This window comes from Phalacrocorax aristotelis, chromosome Z, assembly GCF_949628215.1.
Source record: "Phalacrocorax aristotelis chromosome Z, bGulAri2.1, whole genome shotgun sequence".
Taxonomy (NCBI): domain Eukaryota; kingdom Metazoa; phylum Chordata; class Aves; order Suliformes; family Phalacrocoracidae; genus Phalacrocorax; species Phalacrocorax aristotelis.
The window spans coordinates 13059011-13075613 of record NC_134311.1 but is presented as its reverse complement, the minus strand read 5'-3'; the positions used below and the strand labels follow the sequence as shown (position 1 = coordinate 13075613).

Genomic DNA, 16603 nt, shown 5'->3' with positions numbered 1-16603 from the left:
ATTTCCCAGTGGAGCCAAAATATAAAATGGAAACCTTTCCTCCCCTTATGTAATGCTCTGCCAGAATTGGCATCCTGTGAGCGCTGGCTGGAAGGACACAGGACTGTTGCCAGCAGGAGATCAGGTTGGTCATAGCTGTGTCTAGCCACAAAGCCAACGTCTGCTTCTTGTGTGCTTGCCCAGCACTTGGTGTGTCGGGACCCTTTTCTCTGATGAAGTTCATGGTGAACTCTGACTCACCACACAGGGAGGTTTAGCTGGGGTGTCCACCTCCCTCAGCAGCTTCTCAAGGAAGGGGGGCCTCATGCGGTATATACCACCAACATCTGACCAGTCTGTTAGTGCATTCCTGTGCCGGTTTCACCTTTCAGAAAAATGCCATCCCAAGGACTGAGGCAGTTCGGGACCAGGTAGCCTGCCTGTTTGGCTTTTCCTGCTGGAGGCCAGGATCACGGGAGGGAGGGCAGGCAGGAGAACACCAGCTGAATTTACTGACAGATTGAGCCAGATTCCTGTGTGCTGCCAGCACAAAAATAGCTGCCATCTTTGGATTTTACGGCTTTGCTTTGTTACAGTCTGGATCAGACTTGTTTTCAAAACAATCTTCAACAGACATAAATACACCTGTCAGTGAAAACAAATATGCCTGGAATGATTAACTGATACTTCCTGGCAGTAATCCCTACACCTCTGTAATAGCAGCTAAAAAAAAATGAGTTGGTATCATGGGGAGGAAACAACAGCATGCAAAACACTAGCCGTGTGCCTCACTCACTATTTTTTCAACTTTACGCTATTGGATTACTTTCTTAAGCACTCTGGGGACAGAGACAGCGAAGAACAGCTTTCGTTGGCAAAGGCAGGCAGTTTCTCACACACGGCTCTATTTTCCATGGCTCATCCAGCAAATTGTAAACTAAGCGTAAAAAAACAGCAAGGAACAAGTCCATTCAAGAGGAGCCGAGTATGATAGATTTCACATCCCGTGTGCTGGCAGCCTAGCACTGCTATCAGGCACTTACTGGGGGCAGGCGGGAAGTGCCCCATGCCTAGGGAGACATAAGGAGCGAGATCTAGGGATCAAGGGTGCCCTTCCCAGAGAGGCGAGGGAGCTGCATGCAGCCAGGAGGGACAGTCCACTTGACTCATCTCCTAGCTTCAAGAATTTTGGCCTCAGAGTCCAAGCAGCACGAATGGACTGCCCTTTGTGTATTTAAAGGATGGTTGTCTCTCATGTCCGCCCTCTCCACCAGACAGCTCTGCCTGCTACAGCAGCATTTTTCCAATTCTTAGTCTATAATTAGGGAAATTAAGAGAGAATCTTGGCTGCTTTAATTATAACATATATATTTGCCTTAATATGTATTAATATAATAATATATACTATTATGGTTTAATAATAATAAAGTAATACTGCTTTATGCCAAGTGTCATTCTTGCACACACGACTATGTTCTTGAAACAAGGAGTCAGCCGCTGACTCCAGGCCTGCAAGCAGCGAGCAAGATCCCAGGTCTGCATCTGCAAACCCGTGCATGCAAAGCAGCAGGTGTCGAGGGAGCGGCTACACACCACACCGGGCCTGACATGCAGCCCGGCGCGCCGGTGCCACCGCAGGGATTCCTCTGAAATCTGCACGAGCGAAGGGCAGCGGGTGGGCTGCAGCTGTGCGGGTAAACAGCTGGTAAACCTGGAACCACCGTTGCCCTCCTCCCGGACCCCGCTCGGTCCCGCGGCGACGGTCCGCCTCCGCCAGGGGGCGCAGTCCCCGCCCCGCTGCCATATCAGTGCGCATGTGCGGCACCTCCTCCCCGCCCATCTCGGCTCCGTGAAGGAAGGCCCGGGTCAGGCGGAAGGGGTGGTGCCGCGCGGTGCGCGCGGGCCGGAAGCGGAGGAGCGCGAGGCCGGAAGCGGTGGTGGAGGTGGCGGAGCGGTTTTCGTGAGCGGGGACGGCGGCGCCAAGATGTCGATCGAAATCGAGTCCTCCGAGTGCGTGTGGCGGCGGGTGGGAGGGCGGAGGGCGGGCCGAGGCGGGAGCCATTGTGGGGCGGTGTGGCCGTGGGGGAGGGGCTTCCCCTGAGGCGATCGGGGGTGTAAGGGCGGTCGCGGGGGGGGACCGGGGGCGGCGTCAGTGGTGATGGCAGTGCAGTGCCAGCGGCAGTGGCTGTGGTGGTGGTGGCCGTGTCCCCTCCGCCACGGCCTGGCAGGCGGGCGGGTGTGGCTACTGCAGCCCGCGGGGAAGGTTCGCCCGTGGGACCGGTGTGGTGAGCGCGCCCTGTTCCTCTGCAGCGTGATCCGGCTGATTATGCAGTACCTGAAGGAGAACAGCCTCCACCGAGCCCTCGCCACCCTCCAGGAGGAAACTACTGTGTCCCTCAACACTGTGGACAGCATTGAGAGCTTCGTGGCCGACATCAACAGCGGGCATTGGGACACGGTGCTGCAAGCCATACAGTCGCTGAAGCTGCCTGACAAGACCCTCATTGACCTCTACGAGCAGGTCAGCGACTGTGGGCTGTGTATGGACTTTAATAGTCCGTGTGGAAGCTCCTCTCTGGAGTTTTGTGCTTACCCTTTGCTGATGCAGGTGTTTGTCTCTTGATGCAGGTCGTGCTGGAGTTGATTGAGCTCCGGGAACTAGGTGCTGCCAGGTCTCTCCTGAGACAAACGGATCCCATGATCATGCTAAAACAAACTCAGCCAGAGCGGTACATCCACCTCGAAAACCTTTTGGCCAGATCTTACTTTGATCCTCGTGAGGTACATTACGTTCTTCCTAGAGACATCTTGGTGCTGTCTTGTGTGTCCCCTAGCATTGGTCCAAGTTGCTAATGGCTCATGGCATCCTGGCTTGCCCGTTTGGGGAGTGGGAGTGTGCAGCCTCACAATTTGATGATTTTACACGTTTTGTGAAGTGTTTAGGAAGTGATGTGTAACACTTGATCATGAGGCAGCAGAGCAGTGGTTTTGAAATATACTGTAGGGGGGAGTTTGGAGGTTTATACCTGTATCCTGCTGCAGGATGACATCTGAGCCTTGCTTTCCTGTCTTATGTATGCCAAAGAGAATGTACATTTTGTAAATAAAATTGTTGTTGTATAATAACAATAATAATGAGGTATTATTTCTGACTGGTTATGCCAGTCTGACGTTTTTTTGTGAAAGCATGTTCCAAATGTGTAACGTGTTGATGTTAAAGAGAAGGGCTGTTTTGAAGGTCTAACAGAATATTAGTCTGGAAGGGGCCTCACTTCAGAGCAGTGAATATTTTTACAGAAAGAGTTTGGAAGAATTGTGCCATAAAAATAACTTCTCTCTAGGCATACCCAGATGGAAGTAGCAAGGAGAAGCGGAGAGCTGCTATTGCACAAGCTTTAGCTGGAGAAGTCAGTGTGGTACCTCCATCTCGTCTTATGGCGCTGTTGGGGCAGGTAAGTCTTGAAAAATACTTCGGTAGTGATGTTGGTTTCTGTAGATCTTTGCCACATAAAACTAACTATGATATAGCTGATTCTCCAACTTTGTAAAGCTAAAGCTTAAATACTGCACATTTACATGTGGTGTAGTTAAAAATATTTTCTCCATGTGGCAAGGATTTAGTGTTTGTAGGAAAAGTCAGCGCTCCAGTGGTAGATGTCTTGCTGTAGAATAAATAATCAGTGCAGAGAGAAGATTATTTTCAAAGTGCATACTAACACACACTGTTTCTATTGTTGTACTTATAGTTCTTTTCTGATTCTCAGGATGTATTAGTTGATACTTTGTGCAGACAGTATTTAATGTATTTTGCTGTTTTATGGCTGAGGTCTTACTTTGTAAGCATAACAGGTGTTGAAGGCAGGTCTCTGCTGAAGGGGTTGTATAAGGTTCTGTCTTATGAAGTTCACTTGTGCTTTCCAAGAAAGCTTATGTGTCATTTTTAATTCTAATGTATGCAGCTGTAGGCAAACAGACAACAGGTCTTGACTGAAATCAACACAATATTGAACTCACACTGTGTACTGCATACTGTGTACTGCATACTGACGGTAGAATGAGAAGGGTGGGCCCAAGTACTTCTGAGTTGCAAAAATCGTTTGGGGATAATGTTCTGTTCTTTTTGTGGCCATGAGATAGGAAGCATAACCTGGTAGTTGTTGCCTGAAGTAATTATTTGCAGTGTATTGGTTTCAAACTGTACCAGTGTACAATTTGTAAAGGTAAAAGAAACTTTTGCTGTGTTGTACTAATTAGAAGCAAGTTTTGATGGGGAGGATGTATGTTAACCGATACCTAACTGTATGGCTTTCACCTCCTCAAAAGGCACTGAAATGGCAACAGCATCAGGGCCTGCTTCCCCCTGGTATGACAATTGACTTGTTCAGAGGCAAAGCAGCTGTGAAGGACGTAGAAGAAGAGAAGTTCCCCACACAGCTGAGCAGACATATTAAGGTGATGTTGTGTTTGCTTCTGTGTGCGTTACTGCTGCTTATTCCTTCCCGTGCTTTGTGTTGGGAGATCAGAGTAAACCTTCTGAATTCTTCTGTTCTCTCTTTTGCAAGTCACACACACCCACACACTCGCACCCACCTACCCGTGTTTTTTTAACTTCTCCATGCTTTATTTCATCAGGAAACTTTTCATGAAAGTCTGAAATGATGTCTCTTAAGAAGAATGGGTTCTTATGGTATTTGTGGATTTGATAAACATATAGTTTCTTTCACAGTTCAGAATAATTCAGTTTTCAGAAGTGGTTTGCTTAGCCCGCTTTTTTATTTGTGCAAGGAAATATTAATGTCTTAAACTTCTGTACATGCCTATTAGCTTCTGTGAACCACCTAAGTTGTGATCATGAGCTGCTTCATACCAGGTCAACTAGTATGATTGGTATCTCGTTTTTAAGCATTTTATTATATAGATTTCAAAAGAGAAAGCAAGCTGTGCTGTAATGACATTGTTGTCCTGCAGCACTCATGACATGGAGTAGGCAGTTTCCTCCTGTGAAGGCTTTTCTACTTCACGCAGCAGTTCTGTACAGTGAGAAGTGTTAGTTCACTATAGTAGCTCTTCCAGTTTTCACAATGAACAGGAGATAATGTTTTTCGGAAGTCATGAATTGGAACTTGTGAAATCAATTTGTTATGTTCAGTAGCAGCTTGGTAAAAATGCTTTATTTGAAGTTGTTTTGATTGCCAGTACTGGTCTTGGATTTTTGTATTGAGTGGTGAAAACTTTTTCTATACTTGGTTGTCATGGTCACTTGTATTTAAAATTAAAAAATTTTATATAAAAAAATACCAAACATAATCTGTGAAAATTTCACTGGAGAAACGTCACTCCAAGTGAAGCAATTTGCACTGCTTCAGAAATTCCTGAAGTCTGCTAGCAATACATGTTGGGTACTGGAAGGGTGTTTGTTAATGTACACAATTCACTGCAAAAACAAAAATATTAAGACAACCAACCCAACTGCTGCTGTAAACGTGGAGTGTTTGATGTAAGTTTCACTAATATTACCAGATCAAAAGGAGTTTTTTTCCTTTGTTTTTGAAGTGCTGGTATTCAGGTGTTGAGAGGTTTTTTGGTACCTTAAGATTAAATCTGTGAATGCATGCCTCTAGAAAATACTGTATTTTTGCCACCAAAATCAGACTACAGTTTTGTTTTAATGAGTTGCTTCTTTTAAATTGCTTATTAGACTTAATTTATATTCTCCTATAAAACAGTTTGGGCAGAAGTCGCATGTGGAGTGTGCTCGTTTTTCCCCGGATGGACAGTATCTTGTTACTGGCTCTGTTGATGGTTTCATTGAAGTATGGAACTTCACCACTGGAAAGATTAGGAAGGTAAATTGTGCCATATTTCCCATGGATGGTTGACTGGCCAGAGCGCCTGGTTTTATTCTTTGAGATTATACTTTTATGTTAATTTTAATTTCTGAGGGGCTGTGAATCTGAAAGGGTTGTCTGCCTGGGAAATACAAATATTGGTCTGGGATCTTTACATGGGTTTAATTGTCTGGTTTGTCATAAACTTACCTCTGCGATAACATGTTTTACCTTTCTGGATCATTGTGGTTGCCTTTAAAATGGTGGCAATAGCACTTCCCTGTTGTTATAAGGCTGTGAGGTCTGCTTGATGACAGGTCATAAAATATAACTGAAATTAAAACTGCTAGCACTTCTGCACTTTGCCTTGGAATAGATTTCACTGAATTCACCATTCTTCTGCTTTCATTTAGGATCTGAAATACCAGGCACAAGATAATTTTATGATGATGGATGATGCAGTGCTGTGCATGTGCTTCAGCAGAGATACGGAAATGCTGGCAACTGGAGCACAAGATGGAAAGATCAAGGTACAAATCTTTCTGTATGGAATGTTGGTAGAGGTGGTGACCAGAAAGATTAATTTGCAATTACAGTAATGTTGCAATTATTAAGTTCAGCATGACTCAGAAACAAATATCTGTTGGCTCTGACGTTTAAGCTGCTGTGATCTCATAACAAAGTAACTACTATTTCATTTGCTGTTTCTTCTCCAGGTGTGGAAAATCCAGAGTGGTCAGTGTCTGAGAAGATTTGAACGAGCACACAGTAAAGGTGTTACATGCCTCAGTTTCTCTAAAGACAGCAGCCAAATTCTTAGTGCTTCTTTTGATCAGACAATCAGGTAAATAAACTGAGAATGTGTGAGCTACGGTACAGGAGAAAAGCAAAGAGAGTTTTCACATTGAGCAGTTAAGCTTTTGAATACAGATTCGTTTGACCTGGGATTTGATCCTTTTGCATTGAGTTTTAGCACTAATACGAGAGCATGACTGCTGAGGGTTGGAGAGGAACAGTTTGAAAGTTTGACTTTTCACTCTGCTTAACTTGCATTATTTCAGGGCTAGGGGCCAAGTACTTCTGCTCTATTATCATTTATGTTGACCTTGTGTGTTTTCTTTCTGGCAGACTCGTAGCTTAGGAAACAGTTTAGTCAACCTTCAAAAATAACATTTTTTTAATAATGAGCTTGGGTAAAACAGAGCTGAGGATAACAGGATGATGACATTTTTTGAAACAGCCTAATCGTACTCACTAGCTTTAATAGCCAACATGACAGTAGTTGGTCCCATCCAGTTTTATTTTCCTTGTAAAGCAGAATCATGAGCTCTTCTTTTTCTACTATCTAAAGAAATCCTCTGAGAGCAGCTTTAAGTATTTTTATGTATCTTCTCTGCTTCCTCCTGGTAGTTGCCAGATAGAGCAAAATTTCCAAGAGTGCTTGGGAATCTCAGTGAGCAATAGTCATGGCTCTCCTGGGCTTGAATAAGGGTCTGTGTGTCCCTGTGAGTTGTGTGTGGATGAGAGAAGATAAGGTGCATCCCTACACATCCAGGGACAATGACTTGTTTCGTCTTGCTGCTCCTTAAGTCATGCATTGCCAGCCCTTATTGTAAAAACGTTCTTGTCCCAGGTCACACTCTGAATCCATCTCTAATCCCAGCCCCCAGGTCCACCCCTCTATTTCTCTTGGATCCAGGGAACTCCTGTTAGAGTGGGAACAAGAGAAAGAAGGCCCCAAAGAAAGTGCTTTCTGGGCATTTGTTCTTCCCAGCAGCCAGACATGGAATACTGGAGATCCAACCCTGGAAGACAGCCAGGCTGATGGACCCTGAGAGCTTCAAGAGCAATTTGTATTGGAAATGGCAGCGCAGCCTTGCCTCTGCTTTAGGGTGCTGGTTTTAGATCTGAGCATCTCTTCAGATGCACATGGTGTACATGGTGTAAGCTCAGCCTTATCAGCCTGGAAGAAGAAGGCTGAGAAGGAACCTAGTTGCCTCATCTAGAGGTAGCCATAGTTAAGGTGATGACAGACTCTTCTCAAGTGCACGGTTCCTACAAGGGACAACCTCCAGGAAGTGAAATTCTGATTGTATAAAGGGAAAAAACTTCTTTTTTCCCTTGAGAAAGAAGCAGTGCTTGGACAGTGCTGAGAGAGTTGGGTCAGGTGAGGGAGGGATCTCAACCCTTGGAGACTTTGAAAGCTGAATTGAATAAGACCATGACTGACTTACTTGGAAGCTGCTGTTGTTTTGAGGAGAGCAGTGGAGTAGAGGTCTTCTGAGGTCTCCTCCAGCCTAAGTTATTCTGTGATTCTGTGACATGTACCAATGATTTGGGATCTCTGTTAGAGAAAGATCATGTGGCTGGATGGCTTATATGTATAAGCTGGCAAGAGGAAAGAAAAATCTTTCAGAGATGGAAAAGAGCCATAGGGACAAGATCATTTTTCTCTTCACTCAAAAAGATAATTCCCATTTCTCCAGGTTCTCTCTGCAGTTCCGCTTTTGGACATTGGAATTTTTGCTGTTTGTCATGCAAACCACCCTTTACTGTGTAGCACCGTCACTGTGTTGCAATATGAGCTGTGGGCTTTTTTTAACCAATCTGTATAGTTCAATTTCCCAATGTCTGCAGCATTCTTTTTGGGCAGTGAAACTTATCATGATGTTGAAGGCCCACAAGCTCAGATCCTGGGAACCCAGGAATGGGAGTTGAGTCTTTCTGCAAGCTTTGGAGTTGCTATGGTACACAATCCAGTTAGCGTAGTTAGCAAGTTGATAGTGTGTCAGCTCAGTTACAGTGGTTGGATGCGAGGTCTGTCTGCAGAATATCCAAGGAAGTACATCCCTCTTAACGTGGTTGGGCTAAACTGAACTAACTTGGTGCTATCTGACATTTTCTGTGTGCTGAGACTTACATGCATACAGTTACTGCAGCTTACCTGGTGTGCAGATAATCTGTTAAGGAGCAACGATAAAGCAGTGGGTTGTTGTGGGACAGGTATGAAGGTGGTTAGGCTTGCATCTGTGCTCTAAGAAAGCTTGAGTGTCTGTGCAACCTGTGTAAAGCAGACTAAATTATAAAACAGTTTAATTTAGAAAGTACCTCTAGAGGTTTCTAGTCCAATACGCTTCTCAAAGGACAGCCAACCTTTCACTTAGGACAGCTTTCTCAGGGCCTTGTCCATTTCAGCTCTTAGTGACTCCGTGGGTGGAGACCACACTGCTTCTCTTGGCATCTGTCCTAGGGCTATACAATCCTCTTAGAGATTTGGACATAAGTATAAAGACCTTTTGTTTTCCTTTGTAACTTGTGCCTTTTGCCTCTTGTCCTTTAGCTGTGTACCTCTCTGAAGGATCTGACTCCATTAGGTAGTGACTTGTTAGGTAGTGATGTTAACCAAATAGTTTGGTGAGGACTTAAATACCTTCTTTTTTTAATTTTTTTTTTCTTAAGGATCATTGCAGAGTGCATAAAAGCAAGAACGAAAGTTAGTTGTAACTTCTAATACTAGCAAATAGTCACAAAAATACTCAAACTCTGTTCTGATCTAAGTTACCAGATGAGCAGCAACCTCATCAAACCCTTGTTCCTGCAGCATGTAACGTCTGGAAAGTGTTGCCTAACATTTGCATGGTGCAGTAATTCTGATCCTGCACCTATCTGGTGTCTTGTTACTGAGTGGAATTTGCTCACTGCTGGGTACATTTGGTTTGCAGCAAAGCTCGTTTGTTGCTGTGCAGACACTTTGCTGCAGTTGAAAGCAGCTTAGATCAGTTTTGTCTAATTCAGTTATTTTTCTCCTCTGGAGTTATTCTTACTTACTTAATTTGATTAACTTCTTTGTCTACAAGGAAGACAACAGTTAGATGCTACTGAACTTTCACTTCTCTGGGGTGAACACACCCAGCCCTCTCAGCTTCTCCTCACACATCATGTGGTCCAGCCCTCTGGCCATCTTAGTGGCCTCTTAGTGGGGGCCCGAAGCTGGACACAGTCCTCCACTCCAGAGGTGGCTACACCTCTGCCAGCTAGTGGGGAGCCTTGATCTGTAGACTGTGTGTCTCCTAATGCAGCTGCTGTGCAGCTGGGTTTCCTCACTGCCACAGCACACTGCTTACTTTGGCTTTGTTCTCCCCAAGGCCTGCCAGGTTCTTTGCTGCAGACCTCCTCTGCAGCCGGTCAGCCCCCAGTTGATCCTGATGCTTCTGGTAGTTCTGCAACAATCTGTGCTGAAAGTCATGAGGTTTCTCTCAGGCCATCTGTCTGGTTTGTCAAGGTTTCCAACTTCCTCACCTGTCTTTTTCAAAATCGAGTTGCAGGACATGGGACTTAAATTGTGAATCAGATTGATCCAGTGCTTGATGACGGTATACGTTTTATGTTTACCTGAGTGGGATTATGTTATATGTTTAATAGCTTTAGGCTCTTGCCTGTACCATAAAACCCAATGGTACCAGTGGTGCTGCTTTAGATGAAAATGAAGAAATGTGTGGATCTGGAGGCAACTGCACAATGAACAGGCATTAAAGAACATCTTAATGAGAGATGTTAGGCCATTTAAATCCTCATATTTATGAAATACAGCATAAGCATTTTAATTGAAATTATGTAAGGTTGGATGTTGAATCAAGGACAGCAACCTTCCAATGGAATAAAGAATTCAATTTTAAGGCTTCACGCTTCTGCTTGAAAAACATATTTCTGTAGCCAGTAGGTACTACAATTTAAAGCTGATACAAATTAGCAAAATAATTTCCTCTTAGATGACTGAGCAAACTCTTTGCAGAGTTGCACAATAAGGGACAGCCTTCAAAAGAGAAAAATTCTGGCTGTGTGTAAAGAAAGAATTCTTAACTCAACTGGATAAGGCCTTGGTTAAGACCCTGACCAAGCTGCTGTCATGTAAAGTTGAGTCTGTTGGTCTGGACACTTCCAAACTCAATTCTGTAATTTTTGTTTCGTCAGCTTCATGATTTGCCCTTTCATAGTCCTGTCTTCTAATATGCACATTGTATGTTACACACAGGTCCTTGAGGATGAAGTTTGACAGTATTTCCCTAAGCTTTTCACAGGAACACATAATGCTTTTGATGAAAAGGGCTTGTGAAAAAGACCTATGGCTTGCAGATTTTTAGCATTTTTTATGGTTGCCTAATAAAGGTATCTAGATTCAGTGAAGCCAGAGAGTGGTTCAGACTACCTCAGTTACTCACTCAGTTGTAATCTCTGGTGTGTGGCAGGATTCACGGTTTAAAATCTGGGAAAACTTTAAAGGAATTCCGTGGTCATTCTTCCTTTGTCAATGAAGCTACTTTTACCCAGGACGGCCACTATATCATCAGTGCGTCCTCTGATGGCACAGTGAAGGTAAGACAGCATTTACCCTTTGTAAATAACACATTCAGACTCTTTGCCTGTTGTAGCTGGAACTACTCAATGTTTATGTAGTACTTAAGAGGAGTAAGGCATTATTGTGTACAGGCCATTACTGATTAATAATAAATAAATAAATATAGAAGCAGCTACATTAAGTCAGGCATCAATGCCATGCACAGGGGGTGGGTAAACAGATAAGGCTTATGGATGTAGCCTAGGATAGCATGACAGATTTTGCTCATATTAAATGGGGCATTACTGCAAACTTGAACTCATTACTAGACTGCCCAAATCATGGGAATAGTATGAGAAGGTGGTATCTTTAATTTTGATTATAGTAGTATGTAAACAGCAAAAATATTCTACACATGTTGAGTTATATTTTATTTTAAATATTAAACAAGCAGTTCCATTTCTTCTTTCTGAACAGCTAGAACAGTCTGGGGTTGAGCCTGAAGCAGCTCTAAGCTGGGACATCTCTCCCACCAGTATCAGTGAGGCTTTGCGTTTTCAGCAATTTTTTGTGTCTGTCTTGTGTAAGGAAAACTGCATGTGCAGAGGCTGCACATATGTTCACAGATACCAGCTAAAACCAGAAAGCAAGTCTGGACTCACGCCTCAGGGAATATGCTTAATGAAAGTGAGCCAGGCTGAATTTGGATAATGGAAATTGACTTTCAGTTCAGTTGCAGTGAAATTGTTCACGGTGTCCCCAAAACAGAAGTGATATCTTTTTTTTTTTTTTAAAATCTGCTTTAAACTACAGTTTTTAGAATTCGTATTTCCCTTCAGGAGCCTTAAAAATATGAATCCTGTATCCTGAATCAGCTCCTTGTTTAATTTTTTTAAAGCTAATTGTTTTTACATTTATTTCTCATACTAGGTTTGGAACGTGAAGACAACGGAGTGCTCAAACACCTTCAAATCTCTTGGCAGCACTGCTGGGACAGACATTACTGTGAACAGTGTCATTCTGCTGCCTAAAAATCCAGAACACTTCGTTGTTTGCAACAGATCGAATACAGTCGTCATTATGAATATGCAAGGACAGGTATGTGATCCTTTCAAGTCTCTCTTGCTCTCCTTCTGTGTCTCTGTCATTTTAAGAATGCCAGAAGCCTAGCTGATTGCCTAGCCTTGGGTTAAACCTGATTTCTCCAGCTTGCTCTTGTGACAAACTATTCTGTACTGTGGTTGTAGAAGAGCTTGACTTACTGAAAGTGATTGCAGCTATGGAGAGACCTGTGGTCTGAACAGATGTAGTGGTGCGTGAATATTTTTGCCCTGAACACAATAATGATGTGCTTCAGTTTAATCCTGTGAAATACTTTTGGGGGGATCTCTTTACAGATTGTAAGAAGTTTTAGCTCTGGTAAGAGAGAAGGTGGTGACTTTGTCTGCTGTGCACTTTCACCTCGCGGTGAATGGATCTACTGTGTTGGTGAAGATTTTGTGCTCTATTGCTTTAGCACAGTGACCGGCAAGCTGGAGAGAACCCTGACTGTAAGTTTGCGGACTGTAAGCTTTGAGCTTTTGCAGAGTTCTAAACACAAGGATAATCTAAGTGTTCATTATTTATGAAGTCCATAAGAAAAAGTCTGTAAGGAGAAGTCTCATGCCAAGGAACCTTTCACCTCTAGCAGCCATGATTTGTAACAAACACATTCCAGAACACTTGGCTGTACAATGTCTTTAGGGTTTTTTAGAACCATTTTAATTTTAGAAGTATGAGAGTGTTTACCCACTGAGCCAGGAGTGAATTGGTTCAAACTTACCTGAAGCAGAGCATGTCTTGACCTGGGCTCCAGGTGATGAAGAATCTGACCAAGCTGTCAGATTTAAAGCTGTCAGGCTTAAATTTGCCTTCGAATAAACTAAAGAGGAATACCAGCTTGAATGTCTAAATTCAATGGGGAACACTCAGATGTCGTGAATTTCGGTGGATGTAAACCTTCGCTGAACCTTCCCTCACCCAGCAAAAAGTAACTGCTATGTCACAAAAACTGTTTGCAGCTGGAACTTAATATCGGGGGGGTATTCCTCCGCTTTTGCTGTATGCACAAAGCGTGTTAAGCCTCAGTCCAGCTTTCCTCTAGTTCTTGTTTGAAGAGACTATTTGGCTTGAATCTGCTGAAGGAAGAATCTCCTGATCCATCTTTCTGCTTACTCTCTAGGTTCATGAAAAAGATGTGATTGGCATTGCTCACCACCCCCACCAGAACCTGATTGCCACTTACAGCGAAGATGGCCTCCTCAAGCTCTGGAAGCCATAGCTTGATTTTACAATGAGCTATGAAGTGTGCCTGTTAGTTGCAGGGTATCGATGTTTGTGCTTTAACAAGGTCCAAATCCCGAGAGTGTGATATTGGCTCAATTTTCAGTTCAGGTTTCCAGTAAAAATGGCATTTCTACTTCTTGGTCTGAAGTTAGGTAGATTGATGCTTAAATATAGCATCAGCTAATTTTAAATACTTTTATTTTTACCAGAATAGCTGAACCAACTTCAGTGAGAGGGTTTTTTTCCATCTCCTGAAATCTGTATCTTCCTACAGTGTTTTATTATGAAAGCTGAATGAACTAGAAACCTTACACGCTTAGAAGTGGTTGCTGGCTTCCTAGAATACAGTAAATTTTTTTTTTTTTTTTTTTTTAATAAGCGAATTATGTGGAATGGGAAAGCTGTCTCTTCTCCACTGCTGACACAAAGGCACAGTTTTCCTGGAATGCAGATGAAATTACTCTCCTCAGCTTGAAGGCAGAGGCTTTTTTAGTCCAGTGAGTTTTGCTGTGTTCAATTTTCCCTTTAATTTTTCCAGTTACACTTATTAAGTAGTGTCACACAGCTTCCTTGGAATGAAACTATTCTTCCCCATCTCCCAGCACTTCCGGCTATAAGCCTGCCTAACAAGGCAGTGAGATGTAGTTGGTTTTTTTGGTACATTGGTTAGTTGGTCGATTTGTTGGTTTTTTTGATGGGTTCTTTGGGGGGGTGGAGGGGTGTTTTTTTCTTTGTTGGGTTTTCTTTGGTTGGTTTTGGGTTTTTTACACATCAGTTCCAGGCTGAAAGGAATTATTACCTGGGCCCTCTTCCTATAAGTGCATATTGTCTTCAGAGCACCATTAACTGAAGCAGGCCTCAGGGGATCAATATTTTGAAACATGCAAAAAGCTGATTTACACAGGCCAAGTTCCTAATGCTGTGATGCTGCACGTGCTGCATTTGTTTCGGTTTTTTTCCAGTTTACTCTGTTCAGCTTCCTATTCTCCCAAAAGGGCATGGCATACTTAAGCTTCAAGTGATCGTTTGTAAGATTTCTTTTTAATTTCATATACCTGTGGACCTAGTTAAGGTGATCCTTAGGTCCCACACTATGATAAAAAGAAGCTTTCAGGCTCTTCAGTTTGGAGCAGATGATGATTCCATCTGAGATCCTGACTAATGCACACTTTCGTGAATGTACACCAGAATCTGGCCATAGTATTTTCTAGGATGCAGCAAAAAAATGATATTTTGTTTGTAACGATTAGACAAATGCGTGTAGGTTTCAGTCTACCGCACTGTTTCCTGTCCTCATCCCTTGTAGAATACTTTCATGCCACAGTAATCTGTTTGAACAGTAGTAACTTCTCTTTGACTTAATAAATTAGTTCCAATTTAAACAACCTCACAATTTTATTTCAGCTGGAGGGCTTGCTCCTAATGCAGGTATTGGTTGTCAGCTGGTGGCCGACCTACAGCTCTGACCGGTGCACTTGATTGGTGGTGTTCATATTGGTCTAAGGAACTGCAGAAAAATTTCAGCTTAACCTCTCACATAGCATTGCTTGTTTACTACAACTGTAATGTTTAGTTCTGTGTTTAGCTGTAGTGTCTTGGTTCCCAAGTTGTTTTTTACTTCTTCAATATGGCAATAAAGTTATTTCTTAGATAGCAGGAAGTGATAATTTTTCCTGCCTGAAAAGACAGTGGCGTGTCAGAAACGTATGAGAAGAATACATCTGACAAGCTCCGTTGGCAGTTAGTACTTTTGATACAGGAGAATATCTTGACAAAATACTTTCAATATTATTTAACTTGTGATTCATTTTGCTTTCAGATTACATGCAGCTGCTAATTCTCAATGTAAACGATATCTTATATTGTTCTTTAAGTAGTTGTAGCAAATAAACCTGTCAGAATCCTGAATGTTTAAAGATCGAAATACATCCAAATGTAAGAAAATCTGGCATTTCTTATGCTTTTCAAGAGTTTCAGAGTTTATTGCATCAAATATTCCAGACAAAATAAAAATGTACTCATACTTAAGAAAGGGCAAGGGTAAAACTTACCTCCTACCTTCAGCTGTAATTTGTAAAATAGCTGGCAGTTGGCGTAAAAGTACAATGATAATCTTGAAAATGTTAATTTTTAAAATGAAAATTGTAACTTTTTTTTAATGTATATGTTAATTTTTTTAATGTAATGTAGGGAGACATTTTCTCCCTGGAGGATCAGCCAGGTGTTAGGCTACTTACTTGTATGTAAAACTTGAACAAGGCAACATCTAGTGCTCTGAACTAATATTAAAGAAAGCATTGTTCACCCATGGCCCTTGCTTTATTCTTGAATTATTTTGCTTAGAGCTGGTGAGTTCTGTCACACATAAAGGAGTGCAAAATGCTTTGCAGGGGAGTGCTGTGTAATGAAAGTCTCACAGTCCAGTTCATCCTCCCATTTCTGAACTGGAGGTCAATGGATTTCAGCCTTGCTTGGGTGGAATCAGCTGCCTGTCTGTATGTGCTTGCAGAATGCATGTGGAAGAGCTACTGCCATCTCAGCAAAAAGTAAGCAAGCTTAGGTTCTCCAGGATACAGTCTCAGCTCTCTTGGCCTTTCCTCATAGGAGAGATGCTCCAGTCCCCCTATCATCTTGGTGGCCCTTTGCAGGACTCTCTCCAGTATGTCCATGTCTCTCTTGTACTGGAGTGCTGAAAACCTGGCACGGTATTCTAGGTGTGACCCCTCACCAGTGCTGAGTGTGTGGGGGAATCACCTCTGTCAGCCTTCTTTCCAAAAATGGCACATTGCTGGCTCATGTTCAACTTGGTGTCCACCAGGACCCCCAGGTTCCTTCTTTCTCCAGCTGCTTTCCACCTGGGTGTCCCCCAGCATGTGCTACTACCTAGAGCTGCTCCTCCCCGGGTGCAGGACTTTGCACTTCCCCTTGTTGAACTTCATGATATCTCTGTCATCCCATTTCTCCAGCCTGTCGAGATCCCACTGGTTGGCAGCACAACTCTCTTTATCAGCTACTTATCCCAGTTTTGTGTCACCTACAAAATGACTATATAGGCAGCTGAGGCTATGTGCTGTCCCACTATCCAGGCCGTTACTGGTGATGTTTAACGGGGCTGGAGGCAGTATTGATCCCTGAG

At 43.0% G+C, this 16603-nt stretch overlaps 1 protein-coding gene across 1 annotated transcript; it reads left to right on the top strand.

The window, feature by feature from the left end:
* Positions 1-1862: 1862 nt before the first annotated feature.
* Positions 1863-15777, top strand: SMU1 (SMU1 DNA replication regulator and spliceosomal factor). Its single transcript, XM_075080014.1, has 12 exons — positions 1863-1989; positions 2290-2500; positions 2608-2760; positions 3321-3431; positions 4303-4431; positions 5706-5825; positions 6221-6337; positions 6524-6651; positions 11054-11180; positions 12073-12240; positions 12540-12692; positions 13364-15777. The coding sequence occupies exons 1-12, from the start codon at positions 1964-1966 to the stop codon at positions 13460-13462; spliced, it is 1542 nt and encodes a 513-aa protein (XP_074936115.1). The 5' UTR covers positions 1863-1963; the 3' UTR covers positions 13463-15777.
* The last annotated feature ends 826 nt before the right edge of the window (positions 15778-16603 follow it).